Here is a 27,765-nt window from a genome sequence, read left to right on the forward strand (position 1 = left end):
TTTAATTCTGACCTCTTTTTTTAAAACTTTTTAAGTGTAATGTGTATTTAAGGTAAATTTTTTTTTTAAAAACCGACGAGAGAACCTAGTTGAAGTCTTTCATATTTTAACGGTATCGAAATGGTTGTTCAATGACCATTTCGCTTTGATCTACACCTTCATAAACCCGTTTTTACGATTATTTTCAGAGGGTATGACGGCCTCTTAATCCGAGGCTGTACAACAAACAGCGTTGTTGTTTGTTGAAAGTCTCAACTGTAATAAAACAGCGCCGTCGGGCTACATGCAATAAGCACGCCCTTCCGACATGCCTACCTACATTGTTGTGTATAGTACTGATTACACACAGAGAGAGCTACAAAAAGAAAAAAAAAAGAAGGCAAACCTCACATCTTCCCTGAACACACACACAGGCCAGGGCGGATCTAGGAATGAAAAATGGTGATGGGGAGCTAGAATACAAACAATTCACTTCAAATACACATATTGTTAAGCAAGAGTCATACAAAAAACCAAATATACATTTTCTAATATAAAAATACCCATTTGAGTACATAAGGGAGGGGCTTCAACCCCCATAGATCCCCTTGTATCCACACCTGAGTTACAGCGACCGCTGCTGCACACATTATGATACACCTAGGTTCTCACACGTGCCTGTATAATAATACATTCTAAAAGAAAAAAAAACAATATCGATTAAGACTCACCTCGTTGCAGTCGGGTGGTATCTTCTTGGTGGACGACGCTTCTATAAAACGATTTCGATTCGATTAACGCGGTAACTCGATAAAATACTAATTACTAATAATTATTTTTAATTCGACAATAATGTAGTTTATGCAAACGAATTTACAGCGAGAGAGAGAGGGACAAAAATTAGGGTTATTTAAATGGTATAAAAATAGTCGGTAAACGCGTTGTGCGTGTAACCGGATTATAATATTCTATATTATTATTATATTATAGCTAATAATTAATTAATTCTATTACGGACGGTTTTATGTTGGTTAAAAAAAAAAAATTATTTAAAATATTTTATGTAATTACGGCTGTGCAGAACGGTCATACGGTAGTCGCGTCTGTGTACTCGGCCCAATGTCCGCAGCTGGTCGGCACACAAACGCGCACGCACACACACACGTCATACACGAAAACTGGCGCCGGTTATTGAAAATAAAAAATTCAAAAAAAACTTTACTGATTTTTGATGAAATTATTGCACTGCACGGTTCATAGAAAAAAAAAAATGGAAAACGTGGAACCGGCGGCGGCGACGGCGGCGACTTCGACGACAACAATTTTCTTATCAATCCCAAATGGTCAAGCTGGTATTGTATTGTCAACAAAAATTATTTACTTATACTCTAAATATATTATATTATAAATTCAATTGCACATCGCGTGTAGTATTGTTGAAAGAAAAATAAAATGGATAATAATAATTTAAAAAAAAATGAAACCGAGTAAAAAAATAAACCCTAATTTTTTTTGTATAATTTTTTTATCGCGACCGCCGGCGTCCAGTCGTCAGCGAGTGTAAGTCCCGTGTGTGTGTGTGTGTGTGAGTGAGTGTGTGTGTGTAGGTGTGTAGGTGTGTGTGTGTGTGAATTAGAGAGATAGGCGGAGAGTGGCCGTCCAGAAATGTATTAATGAAACTATATTAAATCAATAAAACACAAATAGACGGCATAGTGACTGTAGTGCGAGGGTATTGTATGCTAACTGGTGGCGCCAGGGGTGCCCGGCGCGAACGCTACAGTCGCCGTCGACGACGCCGCCGACCGGCGCGCTCTCTGTCGTGCAACCCGCCGGCCGGCTCGAACTTTAACTTCCCTTTCGCGCCCCCTCTGTCGGTGACGGTGGCGGTGGCGTGGGACGGTGGCGCAGGAAGGGCGTCCCCGGAGGGTGGACGAGAGGAGGGAAAAAAAAGAAAGGGTAGAGATGGCGGCGGCGGCGGCCTAAGAGAGAGGGAGGGTGGACGGCGGTGTGCGGGAGAGTCAGTCGTACTCGTGTACACTACTTATGTGTGTATGTATATATATACGTATAGCAGCTAGCAGCAATGTTATGTGGGTATGCCCCGTCGACGCGGCCGCCGCAAAAGTCCATACAAACAAACGGCCCATAAGCGCCGGGTTAGGCGAGAACGTGCCCGCGCACAAAAAGAATAATTACACCGCCTTTGCCGCCGCCGCCGCCGCCGCCGCCTTGTCGACCAGGCCGCCGCGCCGGAAGGGGATGCATTTCGGGGCGACCCGTGCCGCCCGTGTGTTTGCGGTGCCCAAGACGTTTGCCGCGGCCGTTGTTTTCCTTAATACGTCAGACGTAAGACGGTTCGCGAAAGTTGGTCATGCGCTAAATTTGGGCAAACAAAAATTATAACTGTTCCCCCTCCCCCCCCCGGTCGGATTCACCCACTCGAGATAAAGCGCAACGATGCGATGCGACGGGGCGAAACGCCCAAGTTTTTTTCGAAAAAAAAAAAAAAATATATTCCACTTGAACACGAGTGTCGAATTAGGCGACGAGTCGTGCCGCTTGTTCGAATGCACTCCAACAACATGTACTCGTCACCCCACCTTTTAGTTTATTTAACGTCCCAAATACTTTAAAACCCTTCGACGCCCGATTTTTTTTTCATACCTAATAATATAGATTAAATTATCGGAAATTTGACGAAAAAATACCGTTTACAACAACCGGTAGATAGCGATCATTTCTTTAATAACTATCGGGCGCCACCTAAATAAAAATATGTATTTACAATAAATTATGAAAAAAAAACATACTGCATTTGTTGCCATTTCATCGAACAATTGTTTTGGCCAAGTCACAGTTTTTCACAATTATTTTCCGTGAGAATATGATAAAACTAAACGTTCACACGACTCCTTTCTGTTATTGGATTCTGTGTTTGGACAATAGGATTTGACTACTTTCTGCAGTAAACGATGTGCTCGGCACAAAGTTATAGAAATATAAAAAAATTGATAAAAATTCACTTGTCACCTTTCTGCCGTTGGCCAATTCAATTACATCAAACAAAACATCACTTTAATTTGTACAAATCTACAATACCGTCAACAAGGTAGGTAAATCGTAAGTAATTTGACTATTGAAAAATTAGTCAAAAAAAAAAAAACAAGTCTCTAACAAAGTGGAATCGTTTAAAACGTCCGTTTTTAAACGCATCATTTGTTTGAACGTTGTTTTTTTTTAAGGGCTGTTTTAACAAGTGTTTTTTTTTTTGCAACGATTAAAACAGTGTGTTTTTCCTACATTTTTTTTTTTTAAATAATATAATACATTGGGAAAAAAAAATACCGATGATAAAGTCGGGGGATTAAATATCGCGATGCGGCTCAACCGCTACCGACTTTTATACCACATGAAGGGTGAAAAAAACCAACAAACAAATTATTTCATTTAAAAAATAAACGGAAAAGGGTTGATAATATAACATTGTAAGGTCATTGGGAAATCTACATTGGTAAATGTCGAGCCGGTCAAACGCGGAGAAAAAATGTCTCTTTGCCCGTTCGCTTTGCTTGGGTTTCTGTTTTGTGTTTAACTTAACGTCATACCTGTGTAGTGTACGGCTTGTACAAACTGTATAAACGGCTCGGCTAATTAGCTGCCAGACAGACAAGAGTCGACGTCGCTAAGAATTAATTAGTTTTTCTCTAAACTTTCCGGCACAAACGCCGCACACGTTTTGTCATAGTCGATACGGCCCGCGTTCGAATATCATCTTCTGAAACTCTTTTACATAATTATCATCGCGCCCGACTCCGAAAAGTTACTTGATACAAGTATTTACAACTTAATTTGTTATTAAACACAAAACTCGTTTCTCCCGGGGTAACCCAAAAGCACTTTATGAAAGTTCGGTTGACATAAATATGCAACACCGCCTTATTAGTATAATTGAAATTAGCGATAAAACTTCAAACGGCTTCAAAGACATTATATCCATGTACCTACGCCGTCCCTATTTCCGTATATTAACATGTTGTACGGGACACAGCTTGCAATAGATAAAACACTCGAGGATGTACGATTTTGGGCCGGTCTTTGATTTAATGAGAAATAGGACTAGCTGTTAACTTGGTAAAACACCAAAGAATAACAGCTGATCAGATACAAACGGATAAGCGATGAACAGCTGTAAATGGAAAGCCATTGAAATTATATAATTTTCCTTAATGGTTTAAACCAATTTAGGAGCAAGATTTTTTTTTTTTATAAAAATATCTTTTAGTATAGCTTATATTTTAATATTATTAGTGTAACTAATCGAATCTGCAGGGACGTTCCTGGCTGATTCCCGTTTTTCATTTCCCGTTCAAAGTAAAAAAAAACATTTCTTATAGAAAACGTCATGTCCGTTCTTATGGAGATGAATGTATAACATTTTTTACTGAAAAAACAGCTGCGGCTCACTTGAAAAATGATGATTTTTTTTAAAGTAAATACATTGTACATAAATCGAAAGTTTATTTATACTATTCCCGAGGGCCTTGTGTCACGATTTTTGAAAATGCAAAGTTAAAACGGAATACGTTGATGTCGAAAAGGGACAATTTAACTGGGTCTCACATTAAATATTTATTTATAAAACGGTATACCGCAAGTATACAAAACCGGTATGCAAATAAGGCCTTCGGATGTACCGGGATAATTTAATTTTGTAAAATCTGTTTTCGCATTTAAAGTGAATACAACAATGCCCGACTTGCTACTATATTGATTTGCGCCGTCGGTAAAAATAGACGATTTAAAAGAGAGAGAAAAAAGCTCTTGTCGACTTCACAGTTGAGTGAAATACTTTAAACTGCCAATAAATTAATTGTACTTAACACTTTTGTGTTGTGTTTCTTTTTTTTAGAAACCGTTTTTGACTTGTCATAGCCACAAACCTAACTGATGGCTTTTTTTATTTGATTTAAATAATATCAGCTTCATTCCGCGACTGGGAACGTTCTATCAGTTGCATAACGCCAAAAAATACTACTTCTGATCAATACATTAAAACTATAACAAACCATTTTATATAGATACTGTTATTTTATTCAATTGTTTCTACGTTACGGTCATTATAAATTCATTAATTTCACTATCCGAGATTGTTTTCCCCCACAGCAATAAATTATAATTGGATTGAAGTTTGTCTATACATTTTAGTATGCATCAAAGGGCGATAAATATTGTTATTAAGTTGTCCGAGCCAATCCGAGCTGCAGTGTAACCCATTAAAACTTTTAATTTATGTAAATTGGGTTTAAAGGCTCCACCGAAATTGTTCAATAACGCAACTTTATCATCGCCCAAACACATTGTTGGTTTAGATTAAACTTTCAACTAATTATTAACGTGCAATCACAGTAGGTAGCAAGTAGTGCAATCAGGGTATACGTTATGTGTAGGTATGCCTCACTACAAAGAAGAGCGTTTGGCGCTTACTTTATTGAATCTATGATCGTAGGCAGATGTGTGTTTGAGTATAGTTTGAGGTATCAAATGTTGAAACAGGTATTCCAGCTGCTATAGTATAATACAGTATGTAGCTAATCGAAAAGGATCCAAATGTGGATACAGTAAATTGAATGCAAACGTTGGCCGGGACTTGGGGTTATGTAAACTGCAAAGAAAGCGCCTCAGGCTTTTATTTTTAGTGGCATACATATATTATTTTACATACCTACTGTGATCTCTCGTAGTACCTGCTTTGGCTGTTATTTGCTTCGTTTAAGAGCATTTTTTTTTTAAAAGAGTGTTTTTATTTTTTTTTAATACGTAATACTATTTTCCACATATATTTTAGTCTTCTTTAATCTTGTAACCATACTTAGCCACGCGCACTTGGTCTTATGATTATTTTAAGGCAGTTTTGTAGTTCTTCTTTTTGTATTTAGTATTTTGTTTACGCTATATTATAATATATATTACAATATTTAAATTGTTAGCTTTTTTAGTATATGTATATTTTTAGAGCTTTAATTTTAAACTCGAATAACTTTAAAAATATTTATACAAAACTGATTTTAGGCCAGTCGACATTTCCAGTAAACTATTATTTTCAAATTAAATATAAATGTTACCGTTTAAGTTTAAAGTTCTAGAAAAAAAATAAAAAAGATAAAAATTTGAGTATTATCTAAAATTGTAATAATAGGTATAACATGAACGAAAATGTTTTCAAAAAGAAAACCTACAAAATTAAAATCCTTATCCATTTAATTAAATTCACCGGTATATATTATATTACATCCAAGTATAGCAACCTGGAAATTCAATACTGTGCGATAACACAATCAAACCGTTTTTAAAAGAATACTTATTAATATTGTTTCAATTAATTTACTTATTAATCAACAAGCGAAAAAATGATTGTAAAGAAATTATTTTTTTTTTGTAATTTCGTTTTATTATGAATAATTATTTTCGTTTCATTATTCATTAATCAAAGTTGTTTTTAATTATAATTAAGAAAACAACCCTGAACGAGCGTCTTAATGAAATCATATTTTTCATTTCAGCGCTGTAAGTTTTAAGGTTGGTCTCGGAATTAATGAAATAAAAGAAACGTCACTCAATTAGGATTATATTGTAATATATTTGAGTTTTTTCTTTTTGCATTTGGGTAGCTTTTTTTTGTTTTTTTTTTTTTTTTTTAACGATAATCGACAACGGATTTATGTTGTCGTTGCTTTTATTTGTTTTGGCATGTCGTTGGTTGGTTGGTTGGATAAGGGGGGGGGGGGTGTGGTTTTTTTTTTTTTTGTTCGAAGATAACCATTGCACGTTTGTTGTTTTCGGCCAAAAATTCAACCCTGCGGCGCGAGCGGTCCGGGCTAAAGTTTAGATTTATTACTTGCGGACCCTAAACGGTAAACGCAATATTATAATTTCCACGTTTTGCCGGAAACCGACGGGCACGGTAGTAATTAAAACGGATTCGTTGCACATTGGAAACAGGAAAATTCGCTCGAAATCTTTGCCCTCCGCCGGGACGCGCCGGGCCGCAGCTGACTTTGGTAGAAATATCGGAGACACTTTTGTTATATTATATTATATTACTATCAAGTATTCCGGGCACACTTTACCACCACCCCCCTCCCCCCCCCCCCCCGCGTGATCACTGTCCAATTTTAAGGGTACACGATGAGCACTATAGCCGACCGTGTCCGGACACACTATCGAGACGTCCCGTTGAATTGCGAAGGTTGTTAGCGGGATTTTGTCCGACTTTCCGCGAACTCGAACGGCGCGTTAATTAACTTTAAAGGCCCGTCTAACGACCTTTACTACTTGCTCCGGGGCGAAGTTCTTGTGCGATTTCACATCCGAGTCCAATTACACGGAAAACGAGACACTATATATATATATATATACTCGCTCTATGTACGGCTTCCGGTGTCCGGTGGAAATAAATGTGATTTATTTTGCGCCGCAATCTAATTTCTGCAGGAGGATTATGATTTGGTTTTTTTCGCACAAATATTGTTTTTCAAACAGTGTTTCTTTTTTTTTATAATAATTTATTCAAACCTTTGTAGCGTACGAATTTAGCTGTACGCAAAATGGCGGTATCATTTTTTAGCGCCCCGGGCAAATTTAAATACGAATTTTTACACTGACTATACACAATATATTATACTACACAGAGTCACACATAGCGGCGCCGCGGTATTAAAACTTAAAAAAAAAAAAAATCAACAAATTTCACGTGGTTTTATCCATTGTTATTTATTGCACGAAAATATAAAAAATATATAAAGTACACAATATTGTTTTATCGCGAATGGCGAGTCCCGAGTAGTCGAAATTTATTAAAACCACTTTTGTCTTACATACTGCCGATACATAACTCCTTGAAAACAGACCTCGTGCATTGCCATTTACTATAAATGTCCGTCAATCCATTTCGTTGTATCGTTTGGGTGTTTGTTACATTAATAAATTGGGGGGGGGGGGTGGAAAAAACATCACGTTGAGTCCGCCAAAACAATACAACGCCTACACAAAAATGCTATTGTCGATATTGATTTTTTCATTTATTATTCATATCGACATAGCATAATGGATATTTTTGACAGCGATCGTTTGTACAATCCGGTATTGTATTATAGTATGTACATTGTACATACTTACATATATTATTATTATATGAATATAGGTAATACATTATTATATTGTACGCCGCTTCCGGCTACACACTTATTGTATTATATTATTGGCAAGGCGCAGAAAATGCAAATTACTCTGTACCGTGGTGTTAATTTCAAATGTGGCGATAATCTCAATTTCTGGCCGAGATCGAATTACCGCGAGAAATCCATTAGACGAACACCGGAAATTCGCCAAGATTGGTATTCCTCGCCGTTGGGAATTATAAACCGTCTTGTGTCATAATCGACGGGATAATTGTTTCACGGGAATTAACATACAACTACATTATTCGGCCATTATTGCAGGATAATAATAATAATATTCCAAATGGTCTTCCATCGAGTCGAACGACAAAATCGATAAAGCATTATTTCACTGTTCGGGTTCATTGTTCTCCTATGGCCGCAGCGAAAATTATAATAATAATAATAATAATAATAATAATAATACACAAGTTTAACAAAAGTAAAACGCGCTCCTTAATGATTTCCACTTCTGTGTCTTTGATTGACAATAATATTATACTCAATCTGCGGCTAGTTAATTAACCGACGGGCAAGCAGGTAGGCGTGTACCGGTGTGTTTTGTGAAGCACGCTTGATGTGGGTTTTCCATTTTCATTTTCATTTTCATTTTCTCGGCGAACGCTTGGCCTCTTAACCTATGCCAATAATAAGACTCGCTCCGAACGCTTTGCACTGGCCGCGACGGTTGTGACGTGGCCAAATATTGTATATATGTTATTATGTTGGCATGTGTACAAACGCAAAGGTGAACAGACGTTAAGCGTTTTTATTCTGTTATATTTTAACAAACGCACGTCACGTCCAAATAAAATTACTGCCAGTGCAATTTCCCATTTTGAATTTCACGCTAAAACCTATCCAAAACGAGTAGAACAATGTTGTCGAAGGGTTTTCAAATAAAAATTCTCCTGTAGATCGGCGATGCCCGCTGGAGTGGCCATACCCATAAGCTCCTGGTACCGTTTATGTTAATTAAAGTCAATGGAAAATCAAATCAAATTCGTACAAATTGAATAATGAAAACTATTTTCTCGAGAAACGCGGTGGCTTCCGTAACGATCCCGGTCGTCGTTCAAATAGACATTTCAACGACTGATTGATTTGAATAAAAAATTGAACATAATAAATAGGTACATTTTTTTTTTTTTACTCTGGTCTTTGGAACCACCGGACCGATTTATTCGAGCAGCACGTTAGTCAAACGGAAATCCGTTGACGGACGAAGAGAATCTAAGAGAATTTTAAATTATTAAGTTCATTCCTTTTCTCTAAAAACGAGAAAATCGAGCAATAGTTGCCAGTGTTGAATACAAATATTCTGGAAATAAAATATGTACACATACAATTGGATATTGTATGTAGTTATTTAATAACACCGAAATTATTCAAATAATAAGAGTGTATTAAAAAATAAAAATATAAGTATTATTTGCAGTTTTAAATTAATATAATATATGTATTTTAAATAATACTCTTATTATTTTTGAATAATTGTTTCTTATTTTAATAAAAAGAAAATGCTAGGTTTGTATCAAAGTTGGATCTTAACAACAAATACAGTCTTTGAGCAATTTACTTTTATTTTTCACAATTATAAATTACTAGGTAATTATAGCCAAAGAATTATCTATTTATATGGTGCGTTATTTGAAAATAAAATAAACGACAAGTGTTACATGAATAAATTCTTTTGATTCTAAAACATGTGTTAACTAATTAAAACCAGAATTTTGTGTTAACAATGTTATTATATCTAACAAATGTACTAGTTGTGTTAAAGGGCGTTTCCATCTGCTATTTTTGGCCGAAAACTATCAACGGATCGATGCCTTGTAATTGTTATGAAGAGTTCAAATTAAAAATTAAAAAGTTTAAAAAACACATGTTTTTTGTACAAAAATAGGTCTGTAAGCTATATTGTGCGATATACAAGCTGTAAAGCGTCAAAATAGACACTTCTTTGATGTGTTAATATATAAGTTTATAAACTTAAGCTTAATGTAAGTTTTAAATTGAAAATTTCATATAAATTAACGCCGTAATAGTATAAATAATACTATAGAGGTAACATTATATTATTAAGCATATGAAACCCTCCAAAGTAATAAAAAACCTGCACTTTCACAGTTTTAGAACAAAAACGTTATATAAAAAAAAAAAGTTATTTCAAGGGGTTTGGCCATAGAAAAGGTCATATGTATTTAAAAATTATTATAACTGAAAGGGATAACGTTACTTTTTTTATCATATTATTTATTTAAGGGTCTTTTAAGCGAATGTCTAATCCCTGTTAGGACTGTTTGAATGTTTCTTGGGGTTTTATAAAATAAATAAAAAAAACAATAATATTAAAATAAAGCAGTTCTAAAAAATTGCCCCATCTAAAAACAAATGGGAAACATTTTGATATATTTTTTTCATTTTTAATTTTACAGTTAACATGTGGACAGTAGAATATCATATTTATTTGTTAGTCTTTCCCTAACATTTCCCCAGATCAACCGCTCGTCTTGAAATTTTAATTGTTTATCAAGAAAGGACCAATTTATTTTTTGAACTAAAATACAAAAAAAAAAATATGCCTAAAATTGGTAACGGTTAAAAAAAAAATAAGTAATTTTAAACATTAGATCATCTTTTATTCTCTTATATATGAAGCTCACTCGAAAATTATGTAGATTTTATTTCAAACGATAAAAGGACTCTTTCTAAGTATGTATGTATATTAGAATTGCCAACCGTCGACTTTTTTTCGAAAATGTTTTCAAATATTTTATAAGATAATAAAAATATACTACATAGTTCAGATAACACTTATAAAATGTTCAGTTTGAACATTACATAATCGAATTGTTTAATATGGAAATAAAAAACAAAAAATACCTCCCATAAAGCGTTTTATTTTTTACGGTTTTATGTCGGTACAACCATTTCAAAAAGGTTATATCCAAATGTTTTTTTTAAAAACGTTTAGTACTTAATAAAACAAAATTGATATTTTTGTTGTAAATTGAATTTATTTTTCATTAAAACTAGCGCATGTCTGTTATAAGTTATAAAGATGTTATTCTTGTGGTGGTAATTATTTGTTTTACCGGACCGTCTTAAGATACAACTGTACCAACAATTCAAATGTATTACAGTCTCTTGAGAAACGGAGGAACCTCGACGGTTTGCCGCCGAACAAAATACATTATAATATTTTCTTCGGTTAAAGATTTAAGCAAACACTTTGGGTGTTATATTCAAGCGAAAACTTGTTTGCTGCGATAAATAACAATCTTGGAATTATAAGTCCCGGCCGTATCGTTGTGTCCCTTTCGGTCTTATCTCTCGCCCAAGTGCGGTGCTTCCGCTGAAGTTTCTCTACGTGGTCCGCCGTCGATAACTTTACTAATTGCTTGTTTTCTTAGACAATACAAACGGCGGCAGTGGTCGTTGTTAAGCGCCGACGGTAACACTATTAAACAACCACGGCCAAACACATCCGAGCGAACCAAGTAAAAGCAGTTGGTCTGTGTGTGAGCAAACACAACAGTCCGCAACAACCGTACAGCTTAAGTCCCACTACAACGACGACGGTATACGACTTAAGGGCAGCAACGGAAAGCGCCCTTTTTGCGATGATGGCAAAGGATAGGCCACATATCAGACACACATAATATTGATCCGGTAGCCGTTTTTAATAGGTATGCCGACTAATTTCGAGGCGAAAAAGAAATTATTAAGTTTTGCGTCTAGTTATATAATATACTTTTAAAATGGTTTTTCTCCGAGTTATAGCGAAAGTTTGATGGAAAACAATAACGACTTTCGAACAAATCATTTTCGGATTGTCCGTTGGAAGGATTTAATTTTTCTACGCGGACCTGACTGTTTTAGTTCCCATTGAGAAGATGTTAAACTGTACAAAAAAACATTTAAAAATGTCGAAATCGGTTCGGTATACACTTCGGAAAGTGACTTGCCGTTTTAGTCTTTATTTGTAAACAAATTTACCCATTCCGTTTCCCTTAAGAGAGAACCGCAAACAGCTAATAATTTTCCAACGTTAAGACACACCTTGGCAAAATAATGTGTTTTAATCATTCCATGAAAATTTTAGAGTAAAAATACTTATAATACAAAACGAAAGACGACAAGATTTCCAAGACAACGTCTTATCATTTTTTCGATAAACAGCTTAATATTTCCCGTTTAAAAACACATACTGAAAATAGCTAAAACTTTTTTTCAAAATCGCACATGACATTGTCACCATAATGTTGTTATCTTTCTATTTCAAAATAAGTATTTTTACTCTAAAAAAAACCACAGACTTGGTAAAACTCATTCTGCGTGTACTTACTTAAACGCACTTGTTTAGATGAAAAAAAAATTTTAAATCGCCGACAAATATCGAAATGGTCATTGAAAAAAAATGTCGATACCGTTTAAAAGAAAATAATTTTAACTAGGTTCGCTCGTCGGGTTTTTTTTGTTGAAAACTTAAATTTCACCTTAACCAGGCATTAACGCCTGGTGGTCCCTATTGGGACTCAAAAAAAAAATAGTAATTAAAAATAAATAAATTAAGAATACACGGTTACGGTTGTCAATAGGTTAAATACAAGCACTAAAAAAAAGTTTTAAAAAAAGGTCAGAATTAAAATATAAATTGTGAATTGTTAAGGACAAGACACTACGCTATGTTTTTTTAAAATAATTGAAATTTTGTAGTTTTGTTTTTTTAAAAACTATTTTCCTTCGTGTTTTTTTTTTTTACAATATTTCAAAACTAGCCGAATGAACAGACGGAAAACAGCTTTTTTTTTAAAAGATACTTAAGACGATAGCCTGTGAAAAATAAATCAACTACACGGAATAAAGCACGTTCTAGCACAATTGCACATTACGGTTTAGGGTTTAAATTGAGATTTTACAACGACGACGAGATTTGCCTACACCCGATAAATCACGTCCCCTTAACATCGCCCGTGTAGGTATTATATTATTTAACATTATGGCGAGGTAAAAAAAAAAAAAAAAAACCATAAACGAAAATCCAACACACAAACACAAACGGCAAAAGTCGGTCTCACCTTTCTGATGGGCATGAACGCCTTCTTTTTGGGTCTCCGGAAGTGAGACATTTCGGTCCACCGTTTCCTGCCGTCGCCACTACAATGCCCCGCCGTTATTGGCCGGCTGACCGTACACGCGTGAGAAGAACAACAGCCGCGACCCTTAAAAAAGACGATACAAAAACGTCGTCGACTCGAAAACCGGGTTTTCGGGAATAATTATTTTTGGCTTTGGCTTTTTTCGATCCGTCCGCGGCCGAGGGAAACGCGTAAGTGCGACTCGGCGCTAGTTGTGTGTGTGTGTCTGTCTTCCGGCCGTGTCTCCAACCGATGAGCGGCGGCAGCGAGAGTCGAGTTCAAAAATAGAACGCTCTCACATCTGTGTGTAGGGGAAGGCAAGGCAATGAGGGGAATTATAAAGATTGGGGGGGGGGGGTGGTGGTGTCACTGCGGTATGAGAGACATCAAGTCATTTGGGATTTTCGTTGCACAGTTCGAATGGTGTGTGTGTGTGTGTGGTAGACAATCCGAACGGTATTATTATTTTTTTAGTATTTTTTTTTTTTGACGGATCCCATATGATCAGGTTTAGACCTGAAGATAACGGGATGATATGCGAATCCGATTTGAAATTCTGCGAATATATTATTATTATATACAGTGTGCGTTTTGTCTGTCTCCACGTCGGGGCGGCGTTTGCGTGGGAATGGGATTTTTTTGTATTTTGTTCAATTCCAACTAGACGATTGTGTGTTAAAAATAACCGTAAAAAAAACGTGTGTGGATCATCAAAGCGAAATGGTCGTGGCGACAACAAAAAAAAAGAACAACTAAAGTGTATTAACTAAGATCCGTTAAAAAGAGAAAAAACTTTTTACTAGGTCTTCTTGAAGCGTTTTTTTGTTTCATACAAGCACTTAGAAGAGTGGAAAAAAAATGTAAGAATTAAAATATAAATTGTGAAAGTTTGATAAATAATACAGAAAAAAAAAACGCCGACGAGAGAACTTAAATAAAGTTTTAGTTATTTTTAATATTTAAAAAAAAAAATTGTTTGCGGTTATTATTTAGTGTCAATAATAGAGACTATGCTGTCAAGGATTTGCTTTGATAGTACAAGCAAAAATTTAACCATCAAAATAGAGTCCTCTAATTACTGAACTAATAATCACACATCGCAGTTTAACCTTTGAGCTGAGATTTTGTAAATAAAAATTGCCAGGTAAAATTTAATTACAATAAAGTGAAATTTTCAAATGAAAAACATAACATAGATAGAAATAAGCCAAAGAACTCAAATCTCTTTATAAAATATTAACCAAAATGTCTTTTACTCGTAGAAAAAATTATTTAAATTAAATGCAATACCTTGTACTTTATAGAACTTAACCGGTAAATTAATATTGACACGGTAGACATTTATTAAAAACACTTTTTCCTATTTTATATTGCCTATACAAAACTCCTTAAGAACAGACCACATGCAATCCCCAAAAGGTGCAGCAACAAATTGTAAGTTTTTTCTAGTTATAATACTTTCAAAGCTATTTTTCTCAGAGTTATGGCGAAAGTTTGATAAAAAAAGAAGACTTTCGTAGAAGTCATTTTCCGGCGTATCTATTGGACGGATTTCATTTTGTTTTTTTTTTTATGTGATGCTCACTATTTTTTCCATTGGGAAGGGGAGTTAAATAGCCGATTTTTGATTTAGCAATAACTAGAAAACAGTAGCCCGTTAAATTCATATTTATGTTCGTATTGACCAAAAAGAGTGACATAAAATGTTCCCATTTGAAGTTTATACTTCTTTTACACACGTACAAGAGATGAAAGTAAAAAATGTTCAAGTATTGAATAATACGTATACCCGCATGTATAAGAAAAAAACGATTTTCATAATATTCATATTTTTGAGAAAATGAGTTTCTCACATCAATTGGATCGCCTTACAATTATTTTGTAAAATATAATACAACAATAATAATAATATGTTGTATAAAAAAAACACCACCCTGTATTATGTTAAAACAGAAATGAAAGAGATTTATTTTGATATTTAATTAACTTCCATAAAGCTTATAAGCTTTATGTTTGTACAAAAACATAACAATGTGTTTCCGCTTCGACCAGAACGGTCTTAAAAATAATCCTATTTAAGTTTTCAACAAACGTTTGGATTGTTCATAACGTTTACACAAGCCATGCGCCGCATGTGTGTAGAGTTCCTACTTAAGCGCTATCCTAATTTACTATCTTATTGACTTTTTGATAAGTTATTCGCTTGTTTTCCCCGAAGCAAACGGAACACGGCCACTCGAAAAACTCTACTTGCACAACGACCCCGGCCATTTATTTTTGATTTTAATAAGACCACTTTTTTCTTAAATATTACCTATATACAAAACTCCTTAAAACCCGCCCACTTCCGAACCCCTCGAGGATTGGTTTGGCAAATCATTATTTACAGATTAAATTCACCCAACCGAATAAACTCGACGAGCGCTGTAGGGGAGTTAATGGTGGTGGGGGGGGGGGGGGTGCTCCTCTCCTGTTGGCTTTTTGAAAATTAAGAACAAATTATTCGGCCAATATTTCTCGCAAAAGATATGACAGTGCAAACTTCACGAGTGGAACATTAATGGTTTTCGAAGTCTCTTTTCGAAATTAATCACCGTAGTAGCCCGTTACTTAAGTGCTTAAGTGTAATTTTCAAAAAAATTAACACGCACTCGCGTCAATAAAAAAAATTGTAAAATTTGTTAACAACTATTTTACACTGAAGGAATAGTTTGATACTAAAATATTTAAATAATTGAAATAAATTTTAAAAAAAATTTGAAATTAATTAAAATATATTCAAACAAAACGTGGCCGTCTTGTAAAGTGGCCGATTTAAATGTAAACGTTTTATATATTTTTAGTTTAAATATAACTTTTTTTTTATATTTTAGGAAATTAAAGACATGTCCAATTTTAGACAAAAATTAGATTTTTAATTTTGTGTCAGGAAAAAAAATCGTATTCATAAAAAACGAATAAAATTTTTATTCTTTGCTCACACTGTACCTTAAGTAGATAATTTTTCTTACAATCACATTAGTCACAGTCTTGAGTACAAAACAATTGGTACAGTCATAATGATTCGCCATTTTAGTTTTTAAATTTACAATTATGTACTAAAAATGTTATGTGGTTGATAACCAGTTTTTAAGAACCTTTTTTTAAAGTTATGAGAATTTTGAATGTGAAGATAGATTAGGAAGTTCGGACAGATAAAAATAATACTACACCTGCATCCTGCCCTAAGCTTGAAACTTCATTGACTTCAAAAATAGTTGTTCAAATCTGGTTATCGGTCAGTCAACATTTTTTTAATACACTACTCTCTATAATTATTATAATCTTACAAACCGAATTAACTTGGGTTAGTTAACAGGTAAAAGCTATTGTGTACCTACACTAGAATATATAGACCTAGTATCATTGAGAGAAAAAAAAGAATACACAGGATGAAAATCAAAATTATATAATAAACTCTGTGTTAATACAGTGTAATGATTAAACAAAAAAAAATAGAAAAAGTCCCAAGTGTAGGTCTAGTACTTACCTTCAACTATATACAAGCCGATATTCAGACATTCAAGACACTTCTTCATCATTAATTTTCTTGTACTGTAACTGAAGTACAGCTGTTGATGCTCAAGTGGCAACGATTTTGTCGTTTATTTTGTACAATAATATAATATACAAGAAAGTTGTTAAAAAAATAATGATTTCTAGCTAGTCAAATTCCTTGATGATAATAATAATAAAAAACTGGTATAAATTTAAATTACCAAACCATTCAATGCATGAATTTTTTGAAAAAATTAGGAATGATTAATATACAGGGTGTCAAGGAAAGTTCTACCGGGCTTCAAATGAGACATTTAGGATGCTATATGGGTACAATAAATGGTATTCATTTTTTTAAAATTTTATAATTATTTAAAATAGAACTCGTATCTCATTAAAAAATGGTCTTACGAAAAAAATAATTTCAGATTTAAAATCGGGAGAAAAAATCTTGTTGAATTGATATGTAACATGATTTTTTGGTATCTGGCCACACATACGTCCACATGGTGGCCGCCGAGTGGCCGGCATGTGACTAAAACCAACATATGGCATGCGACACATAATTTAGTATAAAATCATACTAAGAACTCCACTGAATTGAGAATAAAATTCTAACCCAAAATGATGTGTCACATTTCATAAGTTGGTTTTGGTCATATGCCGGCCACTTAGTGGCCACTCTGTGGACGTATGTGTGGCCAAATACCAAAAAACCACGTTACATATCAATTCAACAAGATTGTTTCTCCTGATTTCAAATCTGAAATTATTTTTTTCGTATTTTTTAATGAGATACGAGTTCTGTTTTAAATAATTTTAAAATTAAAAAAAAATGAATACCGTTTACTGTACCCATAGAGCATCCTAAATGTCTCATTTGAAGCTCGGTAGAACTTTCCTTCAAACGCTGTATATTATTAAAAAAAATATATATTATGCCATTTGTATGTGTTTACTGCACTCTATCGATGAAAAACGTTTTGAAAATCGACAGTTCAGTCATTTGTCCGACAGATAGCGGTGCAAGAAAATACACATTAACCAATAAATATAAATAGGTACCATCATCACGTGTGTAAGGTCTGCTTTTTTAAAACAGCCAAGCAATATAAAATTATTATAAACGGTGCACTCAATGTCGGTTTTTGCAACACTTGTCTCTGTTGGAAATAGGAATTTGAAAAAAATCAACAATTTTATAAATAATAAATCTTATGTATTATTATCAATATAAACGACTCAAATTGGTCGCAAATTTTTTTTAATAATACAATACTAGTGTGTAATAGTAATGCATACATAAATTATTGTCTACATTTCTACACTTTACCTTAAAACTCGACTAAGTGTACTCAAGACAGTAAATTCGACATGATCAATTATTATTTCCGGAGCTGGGCAAAGTCGTCGGCATTTCCAATTGTTTAGTACTTTCAAAAATATTGATGTAGAAAGTAAATAGATTGTAAGGCATACGTACGATTGGATTTTGCCCGGCTCCGATTAACTTTTTTTTTTAGCCATATTTTAACCACATATTAAACAATTATTATTATTATTATTAATCTACCAAGCGTAGGATTTTGGTTGTGATAAACCAAACACAATAACACATCCGTGGTTTATACTAAAAATAAATAATTACCTATTTTTTACAAAAAAAAAAAAAAAAAACATGCCAAAATAGGCAAAGTAACATCGTTTTAAATATTATTCAGTATTTTTTTTTTTTTCAGATACATCAGCTACTTTTATGTTGTTGTTGTAAAGGCACTTGAACATTATACATTTTTTTTTAATAAATTGAAGAGAAAAAAAAACAATCACGGTTAAGATGAATTTCAACAAAATTAACGCTAACGAGTAAATATCCAATATTGAAAAAAATTGACTAAGCGTAATGAGTAGGTAATTTAAAAAAAAAAAAAATATTAAAAGCATTCGTAATTGCAAAGAAAAGCAATTTATTAAAATATTTACTTTACATTTTTTCAATGAAATTATTGTGTATTTGGAACTAACGGCATGAAGGAGTTCAATTTAGGACAACACTTTTTGTCGTTAAGCGAAACAAGGAAAATGACATCATAAGATTAGGTGTAAATACATTACATATTATTAATATAATAAATACATTTTGTAAATCACTAAGCTTTCGTGTTTCAAATAAAAGTTATATTTTATTTTCAAATTACGGTACTCCGTCGGCCGGATTTTTTTTTTTACAACATACTATCGTGCCATAAAATTTTTAATATCTCCCTTTTTGGTTCCTAAGTACAAAGCCGTTGGTTGTCGAAAGAAACAAAAAAATAAAATAAAATATGTATACCTATCATACGAATTATAATAAAATAATAATAATAATAATGACAATAAAAATTAATATTAGAATTTATAAACGGAAAACAAAAAAAAAAAAAAAATGTAGTTATTCAACATAAAACAAAAGTAGTAAAAATACAAAAACAAACAATTGAGCACAGCAGATCCGTTTTACAAATAATAATAATAATCATAATAATAGTAGTAGTAATAATTATAAATAATATCATAAAAAGTGTATTAAATATAAATTGTACTCGAATGGCGTTTATTTTGGTTATTCGTTGTGTGAAGTGAAATTTTAAAAAAGTGAACCGTCTAAGAGGTTTTTTTAAAAATATTATTTATTTAAGTAAGTTTATATAGGTAATTGATTTTTTTATTTAAAAAAAAGCATTAACAATTAACAAGTGTAGATACGTTTAGACTAACTACGAATGCGTAAAATGTGGCCAAATCGGATTTACACGACAAACCGACCGATTTAAACCCGAGTAGAGACCGTTAGAAATAGAGTACCAGCTTTGTTAGAATATTAAATATGAACAATCGACAATCGAACCCTAATTATTGGTAAAAACGTTAGGTTGATTTCGTTATTTTAGAATGTCATACGTTCTATTTTCGTTCAGGTTTGTTCGTCGGTCGAATGGCAACGTTAATGTTTTCAGGAAATAAAAAAATTATATGAAAAAAAAAAAACAACAACAAACCAATTAAATGTATCGGTGAAATAATTTTCTTTAAAATGTAATTAATATTATCTACAACATTATTATCATATTATGTCATTTTCAAAAGTGTACACTAAACATATCGTTTTGAATATTATAATAATTTATTTATATCAAATAAAAAATTTGCTGCCATCGTTACAAATCGCGAAAATTACAAATTTTTAACTTTACAAATATGGCACTTGTTAAACACATATAAATTTAAAAACTAATCTCTCGTTCAATAATTTATCATAAAAAAATTCATCAATTAACTTGTTTATTATTATTTTTTTTTTTGCTTTTAATTTTTTTTTTTTTTTTTTTTAGTTTAATTTTCTTTTTTTACACAACAAATCTTAACGACTAAAATTATTAAACTTGGTTCTATTGTAAAAAATAACCTTAACTGTTAAATATTGTTTGTACTATCTCGTAATAATTACTTGTTCTAAACTTTGATTAGAAAAAAAAAAATGTATATACAAAAAATAATAATAATAATAATAGAATACTCAAAACCACAGTTTTAAATAAAATATAAACTTAAAAAAAAAAAAGAAACAAAACAAAACAATATTGGTTAAATCATTACATTGCAAGCGGAGTATTAATTGTATTTCTTTCAAGCACCAGTCTACGTACGTTGCACACGTAATTAAACACACTAACGGTCGTTGTGTAATATTATAATAGTAAACATTTTTTTTTTTGTTGTAAATTTTGAATTTTAGTTTTAAATACATTATAATAATATTATGTAAAGGTAGTAGTACATGATATATATATAAAAAAAAAAATAATAATAATTCACAAAAGCGAACGATACATCCGTACATGCACGCTTTAGTCTAAAATTTAAAAATAAATCAAAATTAACGTACTTATATTTTTTTTTTCAATAATTTCGAAAAATTAAAATAACAGAAATAATATTAATAAGCGAAACGTGAGTATGAGTTGATCGTAAAATGTATAAACAATAATTAAATTATTAATTAACGAAACAATATAGAGAATACGTTATAATAATGTATGAATATATTTTTAAAAATTATCGTAATGAAATATTTTGCACTATATTCGTTTCGGTGAGGTAATGAAGAAAAATAGTTGAAACCTTTGCTTACATGGGGAAAAAATCATATCCGTGCGTGCCCACTATCGCCTATCTACTTTACACATAATATTTTACTAATACGAGGCACTCACAAGATATATGTCTTTCGATGTAAACAAAATAAATAATTATATATTAAAAAAAAAAAATGTGCATAAACATTGTCATCAGTCTTTCCTTTCATCAGTCTAATTAGGAAATATGACCACGACCATTTATAGAGATAATTATAAAAAAGCGTTACAACAAAACTATAATAATAATAAAATACAAAAACAATCGAAAATTATATTGTATAGAACTTAGCAGAGTAAATGAGATTGAAAACTGTTTATAAACATTTAAAACTATTCTAATTATTAAAATGCTATTTGCTTTGTACGGACAAGATAAAATAATAATATAATAACTGTAAAAATTGACTAGCGTTTACTGATATATTGAACGGTCATCGATCATTGATACGATTGTGTTTGTTAAATGGTATGAATATAATTTGATTATCGGTTTTGTATTTTTTTTTTTTTGTAAAGCCTTTCAACAACTTTGTGTAAAATAAATAACAACGGTGTTGTAAACAGTACATATTGCACATAAAAAGGAAACAAGAAAAAAATATATATTAACTTTAAAAATAATGTTTCTCTGCCGATTGGATAAAAAAAACAAAAGCATATAATATTTTAAAAAACTATGAACTATGAACATATTTTTAATAAACACACGTTATCACTATTTTTAAATAGTTAAAATTATTATATTTAAATGTTTGTACTTTAAGTTGTATATTGACTATATATTCTCGATGAGGGGTTTAATATAACTATATATTATAATATTATCATTGTTATAGTATTAATAATGCACTTAAAAAAAAAAAAACAATTATTACAAAAAGAAAAAAAAAAGGTAATAATAATAATAATCCCATACATTTAAGAAAATAATAATAATCTATTGTTTAACATTTTACACAATATAAATAAACTAAAACTAATTTTGCACTTTCATTTGTACTCTATCATTTTCAATTATAACGTGTTAAATACATTTAACTTTATCGTACTATATTTTTTATAATATATATATATATATATATATTATGCACATTGAGCCTTATGGGGATATTTGTAAATCTAACAGCAGCGGATGCTGCGTTGAGTTTTTAATTGTATACAACATCATCGTAATAATATATATATATATATATATATAAAGTTACGTAAAACTAATATTATATTTTATAAATATTTAACATAATGCATTCCACTGGAGCGCGCTAAACGTTACTAAAATAATTTATTTAAGTATATAATATATATATAAATGATAATTCATTTTGATTTTTTTAAAGACGATCAAATTATCAGTTGTACTTTAAGGGTTTCCATTAACACGAATGTAAAATATATTATATCATAAACATAATATTACATTGTCGTTGAACACATGAAATAAGGAGGTCTTCAGACTATAATGTTAACGAAATTGCCGTCGTACACAAATACACACGTTAAACAAATTGGTCAACAAATATTACTAATTGTGTGGGTAATGACGATTAGGCCATCACCGGGTATACATTGTACAGATATTATATAATATATATATTTCATATAAATGTAAATAGGCAGGTAGTTGTGATAAATCGGGTGGAGGTTACGAAAAATAAATAAAAATAATACAAGATAGTTTTAAATGACGATGAGACATACGGTGCGATAAAACTAGTTTGTATCGAACAAATTAATTACGAAAACATTTATAATACTGGTTGGTTCCCGTAAACTAAGTAAACATTAAAAGCTCTTAATATTTTTTTTATTACTATAATTAATCTATCTTTGAACATATGTGTGTAGTCTAATTAATCTCTAACATATTGATAATAATAGTTGACCGATTTAGTTTGTAAGTGGCAATGGATGTTTTGATTACAAGCTACGAAATGAGGTAGTTCAAGAGGAATGGTATTGTTGGTATACTCGCTTAGAGATGAGAGTTTTTCTTTCTATCATAAACCACAATAGGTTTTACAAGTTGTTGTTAATATATAATATTATTATAATACTATGGCACAAAAAATAAAAACCGTCTATTGCAAAACGTTTAGGAACGAACTTGAAACAAAAAAAAATATGATTTTGAACTTGCGTTAAGGTGTTGAACAGTTAAATGACTAGTTGTAAAGTAAAAAAAAAAAAAAACGTTTCATATATATAGGTATATAAAAAATAAATTAAAAAAAGAAAACTATCGACCCAATCGTAAAAAAAAAAAAATCAATGAATGGGTCGTTTATCAGATAATAATTATATATATATATATAATAATATTTTAACTAATAATATCAATTGTTAAAAAACTGTCGTTGTACCATGTTTTGTGATCATTTTGTTTGTTGTTTTTGGTTATTGTCCAAAGGTTACTATTGTCGTTACAAAAATATATATATATATATATAGACTCTAAACCCGTCGGGGTAACAGTAACGGACGGCAATCACTACATACAAATACTATATATAATATTATTATAAATAATTATGTTTTGTTCATCTTCTCTCGGCAGCGGTAAAGGAGGAAAACAATTACTGAGTAATTATTTTTTTTTTAAAAAAAACATAACATAACAAGCGTGTGGTGTCCATTACAAGTGGTTTTTGTTGGTTGTTTCTAATTGCTAGTTTTTGCCAGCTGGGAGAGCCAAAGGCGAGTCGTTGACGCTGTCGTCGTCTTCTTCGTCTTCCTCGTCGGATGCCGAAGAGTACTCCGCATCGTCGGCAGCGATTTCCTGCTTGATCATGTCGCCGGCCAGCTTGGACGCGTAGAACAGCGGCGGGTTGGTCTCGACCAGCGCTTTCAGATAGGAGTCCAGAAAAGCTTTGTTGTTGTAAGGGGACATCTTGTCGCCGGGATGGTCCTTGGCGAACGGCAGGAACGGCGACAGTGCACCGCTACCGCCTCCGCCCCGCGCGTAGTTGTCGATCAGATCCATGGCCGACGGGAACTTGCCCTGCACGTTCATGTCGCCCGGGCCGTACCGCAGCTGGTTGTTGTTACCGTGGTTGTGGTGCAAGTTGTTGATGGTCAAGTCTTCGGGGTCGTCGCCGCCGCACAGGCTGCTGTTGGCCGACTGCAAGTCCATTTTGACGTTGTCGCCGCGCCTATGGCCGGTCACCGTCTCCGTGGGCGAAGCCCTGGCCCGCAGTTCTGCCGGCGAAATCTTAAAAAACGCAAACAAAAAAGTGTTAGTACGGATAGTTAATAGTTATTTCTGTCGGCTTCACGGAAAAAACACTGAATCGTGGATATTATCTCATATCTCTTATCAATTATAGCTTATCATATAATATCTAATATCTTATCACATATTTTATCTCTATCACATATCTTATCTCTTATCACATGAACGTGAAAGTGTAATGCGAAAATGGCGACGTGAAACTTCTTTTATCATGTCCAATAACTCGTCCATGTTAAAACAATAGGCCATAACGCTGTGTTTAGAAAATCAAATTTTACGGGCAACGCCATCGACAAGAACAGAGAGCATCTCACGTGGAAGGGTAGGTGGATTTGAAAAATTAGAAACTTCTGATAAGAGGAGAAAATAACCTCATAAAAACGTCTTAGAATTTAGTGTATTTTTTTTTTAAATTATACTAGGAATTGGTGTCAAGATCTAAACTTGTTCGACGCAGACAAAACAAATAATTTCATGGTGGTTTTTTACGTTGAGATCAAACTCAATCAATGGCTCTCCACTGCTATAATAGAATCATAAGGTTTTTTAGTTTAAATCTAATTAAATAGAGTAAAAAAAATAATAGTTATGCGTGTAATAATGGTGGAAAAGAATGGGAGTAAAAGACGTGAGAAGGGTTGGAGTCGTTAATTTCCACAGAGGAGAGAAAGTTAGAACAATTATTTCTTTTGGGGGAAATAGCAGAATAGTGAAAACGGAGATTGGAAAATTTTCATATACTATGTTGTTCGTGTGAGGTGAGGAATTTAGAGAAACAATGAAAAAGGGAATAAACAGTCTCGTTACACATGATCCCAGAGTGAACCAAAGAAACTGCACTACTTTACCAGAAATTTACAGGCAGGGTCGAGAAGGTAATCAGGAAATTATAATTATTAGAAGAGGAAATAAAAAGAAGTTTCGCTTTGACCTACACCGCTTTTCCATAAACACCGTCATGAAAATAACAAAAGCTTAGTAACAGTACTGTGTTTTTCTCGTGGTATTTCCCTTGTTCAGTTGCTGTCCATTCTTATAGATGGCATCTCTCTCTTATCTCACTGTCTTTCGTATAGAGTTCGAAGCGAAAAAGGTAGAGGAGAATTAGTATTAATAGTAGGAATGTCAGAATGTCAGTCATACATTATTTTTTCTCTCATTGATGACCAGCAAAGGGTATAGTCCTGCTGTACCCCCCCTGAGCTTCGGTATTTTGACATTTTTATGGTGTCTTTGCTTTGGCACATACACGCAAAATTCTACAGTTGTTATCATAACGAAAAACAACAGCTGATTTATCAGATATTAGAGAGATAAGAGATAAGAGAGATTAGGGATAAGTGATAAGAGATAAAAAATACGTTTCCTTAGACCTTTTCAACTACTATGAGCATATTGATTACTATTATCTAACGATGGATGTTATTACCTTAACTCCAGCTTTGAGTAGTAGGTTGGACGCCAGCTCGGGGTCGAAATTCGACGGCATCGGTTGAACGGGCAGGTCTTTGGTGCTGATGCCACGGTGTTGGCGCGACATGTGCGAGTGCAAAGAGTTCCTGGACTTGGCCACGGTGCCGCACAGCACGCACCTGTATCCGGAGCAGACCGTGTGCTTGTCCTCGAGGTGCGTGCGCAAGGTGTGGGCCGACCGGTAGATCTTTCCGCACTTGGGACACGGCCGTGGATCCGTCGCCCTGACCCTTGTCATTTCGATGGATCTCCTTGCTGCTAAACACAAAACGATCATTTGGATGACAAACAAGCACAATTTAACCACCACGCCCGCTCGTCCGCTACCTACTACTACTACCAAAGGCTCCTACTACCTTTGACCTACTAATCACCGTTCCAGAGATGCACGAGAGAGACACGGTGTGTGCTCATCGTTTGAACCTTATCTCAATTATTTTGCCAATCTCTTCTATAGTCGTCACCGCGGTTTCAGCCACACGGGCGATCCCCGTTCACAAACACGAGTCTGCGCCCACTACCCTAAGTATGTAAACAATACGAGTAAACGCAGCAGCATGATGAATTAGTTGTGTGTCGAGACCAAAATTTGCAAGTCCACTTCTTCGTTAGCACCGACCTACATCATATTGAAAAGAAGAAGCGATATTCCGGGGTGTCCAAATCCATAAAGGGCCAGAAAACGGATATTATTTAACCCCCTCCCCTCCCCACTCCTCCAAAAGGTTCCTAAAGCACACCGCTGGATTTAGTCATGTCATTTTGGAATGACTTTAGCATGATTTCAGAATTGTTTTCACTAGCCACCCCAATAGGTCATCAAATCGTGCAGGCACTTCCTCCTCGTGTGGTTGTTTGTATTTTGTCAATGATGTGTCAAATGTACTTTCTGGTTGCTTACTCCAATGCACATTGTACAGGACAATAGGTACTCAATTAGAATGTGAATAATGAAAAATACAACTCTTAAATCGAGTTTATGTGTCAAAGTATATGTAAAATCTAGCTGGAAAACCTCTAACAACTGTTTGAATGCCAAAACTCATATTTTTAACTTCTGTGTCGACCGGTTGCTAACCTTAAATTGAACCATGTTACCAAGAACATAGACCGCCATATTTTTAATATTATGGTAGTTATTTTTTAAATACACTTTTGAACAAAATATTGCGCTAAAAAACCTTTTAAGCGGACAGATATCTTCTTAAAAAACCCTCTTCAGTTGCAACGACCATATATTTTAATATCAGTTTATGATGGCTAAATGTTGACAAGCAAACCAAGTGAATGCAGCGAAAATCGCCGTTTCTGTGAGATAATTTGCCTAATCAATTTTTTTAGTGATTTAAAATGAAATAAATCACAATTTCAAACGTTTTCCAATAATTTGTTTATCAGTAGACGATAAGAATTGTAATTTCTAAAAATTGGCTAACCTAATTTGCCGTTACAACGCGGTTAACTATTTCATTAATTTTTTATGCAAATCATTGGCTTCAGTCAAATGAAAATGAGTTGAACGAGTCTGGTGTGAAGGGTAAACGGGGAAGTACTTTTTTTTATTATTATTAAACAAACAAAAGGGAACTATATCGCTTTGATAATAATATAACGTTGATTATTTGTCGGCAAGACTATGAAATTATATTATTTACATTGAAAAAAAAAAACTCTGAATAAAAAAACTGCAGATTGTGGGTATATAAATACATATGTAATATAATATGTACACTTTACCATACACATACAAATTTATAATATTACATTTATATAATATAATAGTATGTATAAAAATTACATAGTAAAATAAGGCGATGCGGTTTGTATTATTATAGTTTTTATTAATTGTTTGGTAGTTTTTTTTTTTTAGTAGTATGATTCAGAGTCTATGTAAGTAATTTATAAGTAGGCGATTCTTTTTTTTTTATGTTTAGTGCAAATCTCTTCTTCTCTTTCGTTCGTATCAAAGTTTAAGGTTAATTACTACAAAAAAAAAAATTCAA

The 27,765-nt window shown here is 33.0% G+C and overlaps 2 protein-coding genes across 7 annotated transcripts in view; both read right to left on the minus strand.

Annotated features, from left to right (window-relative positions):
• The window catches only part of LOC126836572 (voltage-dependent L-type calcium channel subunit beta-1), a 34,575-nt gene extending 21,027 nt beyond the window's left edge, over positions 1–13,548 (minus strand). Inside the window, exons 1-2 of one of the 2 annotated variants that reach the window (XM_050570109.1) lie at positions 1,051–1,713; positions 711–751 (exon numbers count right to left, since the gene is read on the minus strand). In XM_050570109.1, coding sequence (XP_050426066.1) covers positions 711–751; positions 1,051–1,069 — 60 coding nt within the window. In that variant the 5' untranslated portion in view covers positions 1,070–1,713. Of the gene's footprint in view, positions 1–710; positions 752–1,050; positions 1,714–13,282 lie in introns of those variants that run through there. The other variant, XM_050570111.1, reaches the window with a different exon arrangement.
• A 9,796-nt stretch (positions 13,549–23,344) lies between these two features.
• LOC126836760 (protein abrupt-like) overlaps positions 23,345–27,765 on the minus strand; it is a 38,700-nt gene continuing 34,279 nt past the window's right edge. For 2 of the 5 annotated variants that reach the window (XM_050570388.1, XM_050570387.1), the window contains exons 7-8: positions 25,719–26,020; positions 23,345–24,268 (exon numbers count right to left, since the gene is read on the minus strand). In XM_050570388.1, coding sequence (XP_050426345.1) covers positions 23,726–24,268; positions 25,719–26,020 — 845 coding nt within the window. In that variant the 3' untranslated portion in view covers positions 23,345–23,725. The remainder of the gene's footprint in view (positions 24,269–25,718; positions 26,021–27,765) is intronic. The other 3 variants (XM_050570384.1, XM_050570386.1, XM_050570389.1) reach the window with 2 other exon arrangements.

The sequence above is a fragment of the Adelges cooleyi genome, unplaced genomic scaffold, assembly GCF_023614345.1.
Source record: "Adelges cooleyi isolate 19-005CV unplaced genomic scaffold, UGA_ACOO_1.1 ACOO_flye_CR_arks_rails_tigmint_CR_PRNA_247, whole genome shotgun sequence".
NCBI classification, from domain to species: Eukaryota; Metazoa; Arthropoda; class Insecta; order Hemiptera; family Adelgidae; genus Adelges; species Adelges cooleyi.